Source organism: Alligator mississippiensis, chromosome 3 (genome assembly GCF_030867095.1).
Source record: "Alligator mississippiensis isolate rAllMis1 chromosome 3, rAllMis1, whole genome shotgun sequence".
In the NCBI taxonomy this organism is placed as follows: Eukaryota; Metazoa; Chordata; order Crocodylia; family Alligatoridae; genus Alligator; species Alligator mississippiensis.
In genome coordinates this window covers 268,364,036-268,377,655 of record NC_081826.1, presented here as the reverse complement: position 1 = coordinate 268,377,655, position 13,620 = coordinate 268,364,036, and the positions used below count along the sequence as shown (strand labels likewise).

Below are 13,620 nucleotides of genomic sequence, written 5' to 3'. Positions count from 1 at the left end.
ATGTTCCCCTGCCTTGAAGCTTTGATAGTTTGGCAGGGGCTTTCAGCTGGGGGAGTCCTGATCAGCTGACTGGAGCTTCCAGCCATGATGTGCTCCAGAGGCTGGGAACCCCAATCAGCTTAGGAACCTTCCAGGCTCTAAAGCAGGAGTTGGCAACATTTTTGGGCAGAGTGCCAAAAACACTGGGGAGCCTCAACTTGTAAAATGTTGGTCTGGCAGGGATGGATGGCAAGGGAGCTGTGAGGGTCCTGATCCTTGTTGTGGCAGTGCAGCCCTGGCCCCTCCCCTGCCATCTGCCCCGAGGCATGTGTGCATCTGCTGTCAGCAACAAGCTGGCCCGCAGGCCCCTGCCACCCACCATGGAACCCGGGCTGCCTGCAGCAGGTGACAGGGAGGCTGCAAGCAGCTGCAACTGGGGTCTGTAGAGCTGTTGCCCTGCTCTTTGTATGCGACAAGGCCGGGGCTTGCCCTTTTGTTCTCTAGTGGGCAATATGACCTGGTAGGGATCATGGAGACCTGGTGGGACTCCTCACATGGTTGGAGCGTAGCCATAGAGGGCTACACCCTGCACAGAAGGGACTGAGCAGGGAGAAAAAGCAGAGGGGTAGCTCTCTATGTGAGGGAGCAGTACACCTCTTCGGAGGCTGACATTGGCTCGAAAGATAAGCAGCTTGAAACCGTCTGCATCAAGCTTTTGGGCAGGGGGGACAAGGTGAGAGACCCAACTGTGGGCATTTACTACAGGCCTCTGAACTAAAGACAGAGGCCATGTGTGCAAGGGACTTGGTTGTCATAGGTGACTTCAATTACCCAGACATAGATTGGGAGGAACACTTAGCTAGGTCAGATCAGTCATGTAGCTTCTTAACTGTAATTGAGGAGCTCTTTCTGACCCAGGAAGTGCAAGGGCCAACCAGAGGTACTGCTCCACTAGACTTGGTCTTGGCCAAAGGAGATGATCTGGTGTGTGGCTTGAACATTGAGGGTAGCCTGGGCGACAGTGCCCATGAGCTCATCAGGTTCATTGTCTGCTGCAAGGTTGATAGATCAACCAGCAGGATTGAAGTCCTGGACCTAAAAAATGCTGACTTCAGCAGGCTCACGGCATTAGTAGGAGAGGTAATTCAGGACCAGGCACAGAAGGTGAATGGGGTGCATGAAGAGTGGTTGTTCCTCAAGGATGCAATCCTCAAAGCACAAAAGAAAACCGTTCCCGTGAAGAGGAAAGGTAGCAGAAGGGCTGGCAAGCCCTCCTAGCTCAGTAGGAATATCATGGTCCTCTTGAAAAAGGAAAAAGAGGTGTACACTCAGTGGAAGCTATGGATAGTCCTCCAGGAGGACTATACAACAGTGGTCCGCACTTGTAGGGAAATGATTAGGAATGCTAAGGTGACAACTGAGTTTGAGTTGGTTAGCCAAGGGAGTCAAGGACAATAAGAAGTCCTCCTTTAGGTATGTAGGGAGCAGAAGGAAAACAAATGGAATCATGGGGCCCCCACTTAACACCTCGGGACAGCTGGTAATGGACACTCGGGGGAAAAAACTGAACTCCTGACTGCCCACTTTGCTTTGGTATTTCACCAGACCAAGGGGAAAGACAAGTGAGATAAGGATCATGGGTTGGAGGGGGCATGGTGGGAATGATAGCTTTTCCACTGTGGATGCTGAGCTGGTGCAAAGCCAACTAGAAAAGCTAGACATAAGTCAGCAGGACCAGATGGACTTCACCTAGGAGTGCTGATGGAGTTGGCTGAGGTCATCGTGGAAGCCTTGGCAAGACTCTTTCAGAAATTGTAGCACACGGGAGATCCCTGAGGATTGAAAGAGGGCCAACATTGTGCCCATCTTCAAGAAGGGGCAGAGGGAGGACCCAGGCAACTAGGCCAGTCAGCCTAACCTCCATCTCAGGGAAAATCCTGGAAAAGCTCATTAAAGAATCTATGTGCAATACGCTCGTTGAGGGCAAGATTCTGAATAACAGCCAGCATGGCTTTGTCGCATCTTACCAATCTCATCTCCTTCTATGAACAGGTCTCTCGCCACCTGGACGTGGGAGAGAAGGTCAACATTATATACCTAGACTTCCAGAAGGCTTTTGAATTAGTATCCCGCGATGTGCTTGTAGAAAAATTGGAAGATTGTGGGCTTAACTGCTCAACAGTTGAGTGGGTGGAAAACTGGCTGCATGGTAGGACCCAGAGAGTTCTCATGAATGGATGTGTGTCGTTCTGGTGAGAAGTGACCAGTGGTGTCCCTCGGGGGCCCATGCTTAGACCGGTGCTTTTCAGTGTCTTTATAAATGATTTGGATGTGGGGTTGAAAAGCTCACTGGCCAAGCTTGCAGACAACACCAAGTTATGGGGGAGTGTGGTTATCCCAGAAGATAGGTTGCAGATGCAGGCAGATCTGTAAAGGCTGGGGAGTTGGGAGGACTGGAACCAGGTGAAGTTCAACACTCAGAAGTGTAAGGTGCTCCATCTGGGGACAATCAATATCCAACATACCTACAGGCTTGGTGGCGACAATTTAACTTGCACTATGGCTGAAAGGGACCTAGGGGTAGTGATAGACCGTCACACGAACATGAGCTGGCAGTGCAATGCTGTAGCCAGGAGGGCAAGCAAGCTGGCATGCATTAACCGTTGCATCTCATGGAAAAACTAAGGAAGTGATACTCCCACCGTACTCCACACTGGTGAGACCCCAGCAGAAGTACTGCATCCAGTTCTGGGCGACCCACTTCAACAAGGGTGTGGAAAAACTTGAGAGGTTTCAGAGAAAAACCACTCATCTGATCAGGGACTTGCAAGACAAGCAATACGAAGAGTGGCTGAGGGATTTGAGCCTCTTCAGCCTACAGAAGAGAAGGCTGAGAGAGGGCTGGGTAGCGGCTTACCACTACATCAGGGGAGTACATCAAGAACTCGGTGAACAGCTGTTCACCAGGGTATCCCTGGGCAAGAGCAGGAGCAATGGATAAAAACTCCTGGAAGGCCACTTCATGCTCAATTCCAGGAAAAACTCCTTCACGGTCAGGGTGCCCAGACTGTGGAATGAACTCCCTCCAGTGGTGGTGCAGTCTCCTACTCTGGAAATCTTCAAATGGAGACTGGACAGTCACCTTGCTGGGGTCACTTGACCCCAGTTGTCTTTTCCTGCCTAGTGCAGGGGGACTGGACCTGATGATCTACAAGGTCTCTTCCAGCCCCTAACAATCTATGAAACCTGTTAGTTGTATCTTAAATGTAATGTCTGTCAGGGACCCCCAAAGACCGTAGCAGAGTCTTCTGTACTGTACAGGAGTATGGTTCTATTAGAAATTGCATTTAGGGTCTTAGTGCTCCAAAAATTGTTCACAAATTGGGAGTCAACATCTCTAATCCTTTTGTTCTGTATGGTCTCTTTTCCCCTCCCCCCATTTGACCACTTTTTGCATGAGTTACTTCTCGTTGTAAGTTTATGTACATTGAGACTCTGCATGCTTCCTTCTCCAGAAAGGGCTCAAAGTGGTTTACAATAAAATAAAATCAAAAACATATAAGCTTGTAAAAACAATTTCCCAGACAATACCCCAAAACTTAGCCCCAGCCTTTCCTGGGTGTGTAAATGAAGAAATGAGTCTGGTGCCCACTTGTGTTTTACAGACAAATCTGATGATTGATGATTGACCTTTTTTTTTGAGATCACTTGTTAAAACTACACAACTTGTTCTCAGGTTCCTTGATCTCAATTTCCACCCCCCAATAAATTGATAAACCCTTCTTCCATACACTATTTAATAAAAGAGATTATCTGAAAGTGGTGGATGGGTGTGGGGAGGTTTATATGCTTCCATTTGTCTGTCACATAGTTTGGAACTTCTGTTTTTTTTGTTGCCTTTTTTTTTTTTTTTAATGGGCACCTGCTCCTGCCAAGAATAAATTATAAACAGGAATTAAATCAGGGAATGCTTTATCTAAAAGTACAAGAAGTATACTTGAAGTAAATGGATTTCAAATAATCTTTCTAATAAGTAGAACCTTGCTATAATTCTTACCTTATTTGCCTGAAATCTACAGAAAACATTTAAATGTTGACTGCTGAAGCCTCCTAAAATGTTCATTACATTTCATAGACATTTGGGCTGGAAGGGACCCCGAAGGGTCATCAAGTCAAAGCAACATATTCTTTTGAACCGAAAATAAACTACTAATGAAGAAAATATATCTTGTGATGAAATTCCATTGGCTTTCTAATAGTTTGCTCACAATTGAAAATATGGAGTTTCTGCTCCATTAGCAGGAAGTAATGAGATTGTACTTCTCTCTGCCCTTTTCCTACATTTCTGAATCATTACTTCAAAATTCATCAGAGGATATCTTTGAGAAATACTTTGCAGTAATTGCCTCTGCACTCCCTCAGAAGAAATGTATTTCCCGGTTCCTACTCCAAGACAATGTGTGATATGAGTAATAATCAGATAACTTTTTAAAGCCATAGTTTTAAAATATTTCTTGGTGATTACAGTTGCTAGGCACCTGTAGTGGAATATAGTTTCTAGTGATCCATGTACGTATGTTTTGCATCTTAATGAACCGAGATTTATCTTTGCCTCCATGCCAAATAATTTGTGAATCCAGCCAAATAATTTGTTAATCCAGATGTCATTTTTTCTATATAGTTTCCAAAATTGGCAAAAATACAGCACCTTCCATGTTTCAGGAATGTATTTGGTAGCTGTGTTGGTCTGAGACCAAAAGAAATGCAAAACTCTAGAACTCTTGGTTCAGAGATGATACCTTTTATTAGACTAACTAAAAAGTGCAAGAAATATTTTTGGAAATATAAGCTTCATTGCTGAATGAGAAGGAAAGATTTTTTTTTGAGCCTCCCTGCCTTCCTGGCATCTGACACCTTCAGGATGAGAACAGCCTTATCTGCACATCAAGGAGCAACTCGCACAAAAGACTCTCAGAACCAGGGGAACAGACTTTCAGCCTCAATTTCCCTGTGCAAAATGAAGTTTATTTTCTACCCAAGAGGATTTTTACCATCTTAGATTTGTCCTTAGCCTGAAGAACGGTGCTTGTGCCCGTCAGCTTGAAAAGAGAGAGAATTTTTTTGCAATTTCTTAGTTAGTTTAATAAAATGTATAATTTTTGAACCAAGAGTTCTAGAGTTTTTTGCATTTCTTTGCGTCTTAGATCAGCGTGGCTACCAAATACATCTTGCCTGGGAATGTGCTCATGACAAGTTTAAATGAAGATGCTTCTATTTGTTTGTAGATGTATTTGAGTATCTTACTTTTGACTGACAAATCACTAGAACAAATTATCTATCCAGTCTGTTCTTTATTAGGCAGTGCCTGATGTTGATGTTTGATAGGAAAATTTAAAATTGGACACGTCCTATTCAATTTAGTGGCATGCTCTGATGCAAAAGGAAGTGACTTCCTTCTCAGTTGCAAATAGTAATTATGACCATCTCTCTAACAGTTGTAGGTAGGTTCTAGGCCCAATTCTATACTTTGGAATAGAGAAAAACTTGACATACTGATGTACTCTTTATCCCCCCCCCCCAAGCTGGTGAGGTAACAAATAGAAGTCAGCCCATGTGGAGTGGTTCCAGTTCTGGAAGAAGCTTTGGGAATTGGGGTAGGTTTGCATGTCCTGTGTGTGCATGCATGTTTTAATGTTTTGTTCATTTAAAATTTTAGTTTCAGAATTAAGAACAAAGGTTCTGAATCTCTAATATTTTTAGAACTTTGCTTTTATTTTCTTTCTATTTGTTTATCAAAATAACATGGTCCTTGCAACTTGTGAGCTGAAGAATTTTAAAGCTCTTTTGAACATATTAATACTTACTGGTACTGTTATTGAGTACCGTGTTGTATCATAGCTTGTGTTGTGTCTTAAATTTTCATTTTGTGATGATCAAGGTGCTTATTACTTTTTTGCTTCAGTTTTCAGATGGTGTTGTTTTTTAAAAAACCAAACAAACAAACTACTCCTTTGTGAGGGTATCAATGTTACCACCTGCACAGATGAATTATTTGCTAATCCTAAATCATCCCAGGTAACTTTTTATCCAGGCTTTTCTTGAAAAGTACCAATGAAGAAGATGCCAGAATTTCTCTAGACCAAGGGTGCTCAAAATTTTGGCCCCTCAGGCCAGATAAAGCCATGTGTGCTAGGACTGGGCATCCAGGGAGCTTGCTGCTGCCCTCAGCACTGGGATCAGGTGTCTGATCTGGCATGCAGGGCCTGGGGCTCCCTATGGGTCTGGAAACTTGGCAGCAGGGAGCTGTGCTACTGGTACTCTGTTGCTACATTTCCAGATGCCTGGGGATCCCTGTAAGCTGGATGACTTGGTGCTGTGGGCTGGATGTAGCCTGCAGGATAGGGGTTGAAGACCCTTGGGTTGGTTTGTTCTATTGCCTTCCTGTACTTTCAGTAGGGTGCTTTTTTGATGAGTTTTGGTCTAAATGCGCTTTACTTCAGTTTAAGCTCCCTGTCTCATGCCCTGTCATCTGTGGCATAGAGCAGCTTTCTTCTATCTTTTTTGGCAGCCTTTTCTGTATTTAATAAATAGTGTAACTCCACTTTTTCAAACTAAGCATGCCTAAAACCTTCAACCTTTCTTTTTTTTTTGTATTGGGGTGTTGCATTCTGGTGTCTCCATTTTTTTTCACCTGCCATTGGTTCCTCTTTAATTTATCTGTATCCTTCTTAAAATACGGTGCCAAAACTCAACACACTATTCCAGCTGATGTCTAACTAAAGCTGTAAAGCTCACTTCATGCTGTCATGGTATCTGGCATGCAATACTTCTGTTAATGCAGCCCAAAATGCCTTTATGTGGCTGTGTCATGTTGTGGATCCATGTTGAGGTTTTGATCCACTACAGCGCACCGATTCTTAGTGCTACTGCCAAACTAATTCCCTGTTTTAAGATTGTGTATTGTTTTGTTTTGTTTTTTTTTCTTTTTGTATAATTTAACACACCAGTATAAGCAATTTAATTTTATTGTCCATAGCCAGGTTCTCCAGTTTATCTGGAACAGTTTGAATTCCAGTCCTTCAGGCTGTTTGCAACCCCTTGCTTGCAGTTTTGTTTTCTGTAATTAATATGAATGTAAAATGATTATGATTTAAAGCAAGACCCTCTAAAATCCTTTTGAGACCTGCCAGTTTGATATCTATCTTGCTGTTGTATGGTGGCATTTTTCAGTCAATTTACATATCCACCTATGGGTAGTTTTATCTAGCCCAACTTTCTTCAGCATCACAACATGAAGAAGAAAGAGGCCAAACTCAGTAGTGATATATATTTTTCCAAGCCTATGCAAGAAATACAACATAATTCCCAGAGGACTGAACATCTACAATTGTCTGACTACTGCATACAACTCCAAATGTGCTTCACAACTATGCAGGAGAACTTCAGAAAAACTTAACAATCATCTGCTTCACATAACCTACTCCAAAAGAGATCAGCTCAAGGAAATCAACACATACTACAACAACTTGAGAGAGAAATCCAGATATCTTCCCAAACATTATACCATGTATACAGAAAGACTACCCAAGATCCTTTCAACATAGAAAGAAGAAATGGAACCAATAATTACAGGAACAACTTTCCCAGCTATGAAACCATCAGAGAAACAGCACCAATACTGTACAACATTCCAACCTCATACCTAATGAAAGTGATGGAACCAGTCAACCCTCAAATATCATCAATCTCCTCCCCCCCACCCCCGCGCACACTTAACAAAACTGAAGAATTGTCCTCTCCAAAGGCCTTAATTTCTGTCTGGAAAAATACCCTAATAAGATGCTATAATGTGGAGAACTAGACGAATTTTTCCAACACCTCAGTTTTGAATATTCCCACAACCAAAATGAGTCCACTTTCAACAATAGTTCATACTGTGACAACATCAAGGAAAGGATTAACATAAAAAATTAAAAATCAGATTGAACACCTTACAGTGGACAAAAGTCAAACCTTGACTGCTATATTGACTGCTTCAGGGCAAGAACGAACAATGAAATAATCAACAGCAAACAGCACCTTTTTAACAACCTCTCCCTCTCAGAGAGACCATAGAATCTCTAAGATCCAACCACCAAACAGTAATAAAACCAGCTGGTAAAAGGAGGAGGTATAATTATCCTTAACTGAAGACTACATAATATCCAACCATGGAACCCTAACTGAGGAAAGATCATACGTCATTGAATCCATCCTAAAACCTCAAGTTTTGTCCAAGACTCACTCAACAGACTGTCTACAAAAACTTAAACACACAGACCACCTACCTAGCAATACCCTCCCAGCCACCGTGAATGTTACCAGCTTATATACCAATTATCACACACCAGGATGGCATCCAGGCCTGCCTCTCGTATCTACAAGAGCAAGATTACAACTCGGAGTACAGATCCAAAGATATTACTAAACCTACACTTCATCCTCACACCACAACTTCATTTTCAATAACCAACACTTCCTCCAGACCATGGGCACAGCTATGGGCGCCAAAATGGTCCCACAATATGCCAGCCTTCTTATGGCCCACCTGGAAGAAGAATTCCTTAAGAACTGCACCATCAAACCCATACCATACCTGAGAGATGTAGATGACCTATTTGTCATATGGGCTGAAAACCTGCCATCTCTGATTTTCATCACAAATTCAGTAACCATCACCTGTCAGGCTATCTCTTGAATATTCCAGCACTAATGTTTCCTTTTTTAGACACTGTTCACTATCCAGAGTGGTAAAATACAAAACGCCATATACAAGAAACCCACGGACCAATGTACATATCTGCACAGAATGAGCAATTGCCCTAAACACACCAAGAAATATGTAATATATAGCTAAGCCCTCTGATATCACTGAATTTGCACTGAGGAGAATACCTGCAATCATTACCTCAAATCTCGAAAGGGCTTTCACTCAACAAGGACACTCCAGAGAGAGAAAGATTGTACTTTTGAAAGAGCCACCTGGATACCATGTGAAGTATTGCTGCAGTATAAAAAGAAACTCCCCATGGATCACACACCCTTAGTTATGACATACCATCCCTCCCTGGAACATATATGGAAAATCCTCAAACAGTTGCAACCCATACTAGAAGAAGAACCAATTCTTATAGAGATCTTTGCAGAACCACCCATCCTAGCCTCTAAACAAAAAGCAAACCTCTCCAACCTCATCACGGACAAACTTCCTATGGCCGAAAACACACCGGGATGGATCCAGACCATGCCTGGACGAGAAATGTAAAACCTGCCACCACATCTCCACCACACCCACAATAACTACAGCCCATAACAGAATCATCACCGTTCCTAGATCTTACACCTATACCTCCAGAAATGTAATATATCTCATCCAGTACCCTAAATTCTGTGATGGAAAATATGTAGGAGAAATCAAATGGCTGCATACCAGAATGAACGCACACCAAAAATCTATCAAAGACAAAACTACCCAATTACGTGTGGGTGCACAGATCTCACAAGACAACCACTCTCTCTCCAATCTTTCAGTTCTACTCCTCAAAGGGAATTTATAAAACACCTTTTGTAGACGAGCCTATGAACTTCACTTAATAAATCTACTGGATACAAAAAATCATGGACTTTATATAATATAGACATGGATGCATTATAACATGGATGCATTAGGATGCATTATAACATGCCTACCATCTGATTAACTCCAGGTAACCTATCTGCATTTTACCAGCTACATTCTATCGCAGGTGTAGGCAACATTTTTTGGCTGGAGTGCTGAAAAAACCACAATGTCTACTCCACCTGCCTGCCCACCACAGCTTGAGCTTACCCCCTGAGCCCCTCCCCCCCCCACTTCCTAACCAGCCCCTGCCCTTCTAAGGGCCTGACCAGGCTGGCTTGCCTGTGGCGCCTCCCGCCATGCTGCCCAGACTGTCCCAACTGTCCGGCCCCAGCACTCGACACCACAGTGCTGTCCCGGGTGGGACAGGATGTCTGCCTGCCTGGGCACAGGGCTCTGCCACCCACTGGAAGCCTCCTGTGCAGCGACCCTGTGCAGCGACCCTGTGCAGCTCTTGCCTTGGTCCCAGCCCCAGCCCTGTTTACCCGCAGCTCGCTCCAGGGGCCATCTGGGCTGGAGGGTGCAGCCTGGGAGCAAGGTGTCCCTGCCTGTGTTCTTCTGGCTCCGCCCCCGTGCCTGCTGCGGCACTGGGACTTGTGGCTGCACAGGAGAGCCCAGAGCAGCAACTTAAAACAAAAATAATTTAAACAATTTCTTTGCATGTCTCCCAGCGTGCTGGAAAAATGTTTCCATGTGCCACTAATGGCATGCATGCTGGGGGTTGTCAACCCCTGTTCTATCACCTTCTCCCTGCACACCCCCCCCCCAAACTACCTTCTCTTACCTGTGGTCTCCCATCCCCACTGATCCTCACTGCCAGGCATTTGCATTTTCACATATTTCAGTTCAATACTTTAATTTACATATTGGCTTCTGTTCTACCCAGGGGAGCACACACACACTAACAAACTCTCCCTATGCCTGAAGAAATAAGATATTGCATCTACCCAAAAAACCATGTCTGCCTGAATCTAGCAAGGCTTTTATGTCAACTCTGTTCTTATTCATTAAACTACTTCCCATGTCAGAAAGGGAAATCAGGTTGTTTGACGTGGTTTCTTCTTAACAAATCTTTTAGCTGCTATTAATCACTAGGCCTGTGCGAATGGGAAGCATTCAATTTGGATTCGGAGGACAGCGATTTGATTAGGATCACTGTCCTGAATCAATTTGGCCAAATCGGCTTCGGAAGTTCTAGTGCTGATTTGGAGAGATTTGGCCATAGACTATAATGGGGAGTCACTGAAATATCTATAACTGTCTTTTTTTGGTAGATTCAGTTGAAAACAGCAGAAACGGTAGCCCCTTCTGAGGGCATGAGGCCTACCAGGTTTCAAGGAGATAGGTGCAGCGGTTTCTGGGAAACTGCACCTCAAGTTGCTGACAAGCAAAGTTCATTGGGGAGGGGGGTGTGAGAGACAGAGAGAGAGACCAGCAGGGTTAGTAGCCTGCAACAGGGGTCACTTCTGGTGCTGAGGCAGAAATGGCTCACAAAAGGGGCAGAAAGGCTGCAGACAGAGGCTTATGTGCTGTTTCTACATCCCTCCCCCAGAGCACTGTGATTGGAAGGGAACTTGGAAAGATCACAGTCAGTGGCCAGCTACAGATGTCAGTCTTTTTCTCCCCCTGCTCACCCTCCCTTTTCTCAGTTTCTGTTCCCCTGAAAGACTGCCTTCTGAATCCCCGAATCTTTTCTGAATTGATTTGGAGGCTCAGAATTGATTTGGAGGTTTTTTGGTCTCTCAGTTCGATTTGGGTTCTGTGATTCGGCCTCAGAATTGAATCGGTGACCGAAGCTTTGCACACCACTAGTAATCTCCCTTCATTCTCCAGATATTTACAAATTGATTGTCAAATAATTTGCTCTAGTACTGGAGCCAGGCTACTGACCTGTAAATACACAGGTCCTCTTTCTTTTAAGAAGAGGAAATGTGAAGTACTCTCTCTTCTTTTCAGCTGTCATCCATGAGTTGGTAAATATTATTGCCTGAAGTTTTGAGATTTCTTCAAGATAGCTTACCATAGTGGGGTTGTTCTAACATTTGGGCGTTGAAAGCTTGGAAAGCAGAGAGTGGTCAGAGTTCCAATAACAGAACAGCTGACTGGAATGGGATTAACTGGTAAAGGTCTCTAAGGCAAGAATCTGGTTTGAGTTAATGAAATGATTGGGGACGGGGCCAGAGTAACTTCTCTGGTAAGAGGTAACTAGTTACCCTTTAGACATAGGAGCCTGCTGGTTGCTTTTTCTTTAAGCACAGAAGAGTGGGTCACAGTAAAGGTATAAGTTCTTTTTCAGTAATATTTGCTGGTGTGGGGAGGGGCTTAGAGGCACTATTTAAGATCTTGGCATTCGCTGCTTTATATAAAGGTCAGATTCTTGTAGTTTTTTTTTCCTACCAAAAAATCATTTTACAAGATTCTGCCATTTAGGTCTGGAGAGGGCAGTGCCAAATTGTCATTCATAAAGTGGGTGCATGTCTTTGCTGTTATCAGGAAAGATGACCTGAGTTATGTAGGCCAGACTAAAGATGACCAATTCAGAGCAGAAGTTCCTTTTTTAAACAGTGAAGACATAATGTTTAGCTAGATGCAGATTTATTTAGAATGTACTTCATAGACATTAGGGCTGGAAGGGACCTCGGAAGATCATCAAGTCCAGCCCCCTGCCCAAAGGGCAGGAAGTCAGCTGGGGTCATAGGATCCCAGTAAGATAAGCATCCAGTTTCATCTTGAAGGTGTTCAATGAAGGCGCTTGAACCACCTCCGGTGGCAGGCTGTTCCAGACCTTGGGGGATCGGACAGTAAAGAAATTCTTCCTTATGTCCAGCCTGAAACGATCTTGAAGTAGTTTGTGACCATTTGACCTCGTCATCTCTTGGGGCGCTCTGGTGAACAAACGTTCCCCCAGATACTGGTGGTCACCCCTGATAAACTTGTAGGTGGCCATCAGATCACCCCTGAGCCTGCGCTTTTCCAGGCTAAAGAGCCCCAGGGCTCTCAGCCTGTCATCGTAGGGTCTGCTTCCCTGACCTCTGATCATGCGCGTGGCTCTTCTCTGGACTCTCTCAAGCTTCTCCACATCCTTTTTGAATTGTGGAGCCCAAAACTGGACGCAGTACTCCAGCTGCGGCCTCACTAAGGCCGAGTACAGGGGGAGAATGACATCCCGGGATTTGCTTGAGAAGCATCTATGGATGCAAGCCAGCGTTTTGGTCGCTTTACTAGCCGCAGCATCGCATTGCAGGCTCATGTTCATCTTGTGGTCAACGATGACCCCCAAGTCTCTTTCTTCCATAGTGCTAGCCAACATAGCACTGTCGAGCCTATAAGGATGCTGCGGGTTTTTTTTCCCCAAGGTGGAGAACCTTGCATTTATCGGCGTTGAACGCCATCAGATTCTCGTCCGCCCATTTGCTGAGCCTGTCCAGGTCAGCCTGGATCATCCGCCTGTCTTCTGGCGTGGATGCTTTGCCCCAAAGTTTGGTGTCATCGGCGAACTTGGCCAGTCTGCTTCTGACTCCAGTGTCCACATCATTAATGAAGATGTTGAACAGTATGGGTTCAAGGACAAAACCTTGGGGGACCCCACTGGTCACAGGACACCACGATGAGTGACTTCCATCAATTACTACCCTCTGGGTCCGAACCCGGAGCCAATTTTCCAGCCAGTGGATCGTGGAGGACACAAGGTGACAATTGGCCAGTTTCTCCAAGAGACGATCATGGGACACCGGATCGAAGGCTTTTTTGAAGTCAAGATATATGACATTAATCTCTTCTCCCTTGTCCAGGTGATAGGTCACCTGGTCGTAGAAGGAAATGAGATTGGTCAAGCAAGACCTACTCGCAACAAACCTGTGCTGGCTATCCCATAAGATGTTGGCATCGGCCAGTCCATTAAGGATGGCCTCCTTAATAAACTTTTCGAAGATCTTCCCCTTGATAGAAGTCAGGCTGATGGGCCTATAGTTAGCCGGATCCAC

At 44.4% G+C, this 13,620-nt stretch overlaps 1 protein-coding gene across 12 annotated transcripts in view; it reads left to right on the top strand.

The window, feature by feature from the left end:
• Positions 1 to 13,620, top strand: part of DDX4 (DEAD-box helicase 4) — a 114,608-nt gene that overhangs the window by 34,646 nt on the left and 66,342 nt on the right. For 5 of the 12 annotated variants that reach the window (XM_059725167.1, XM_059725166.1, XM_059725173.1 and 2 more), the window contains exon 3: positions 5,562 to 5,633. The exons of the other annotated variants lie outside the window; for them this stretch is intronic. In XM_059725167.1, the coding sequence (XP_059581150.1) occupies positions 5,562 to 5,633 (72 nt within the window). The remainder of the gene's footprint in view (positions 1 to 5,561; positions 5,634 to 13,620) is intronic. 12 annotated transcript variants of the gene reach the window in all.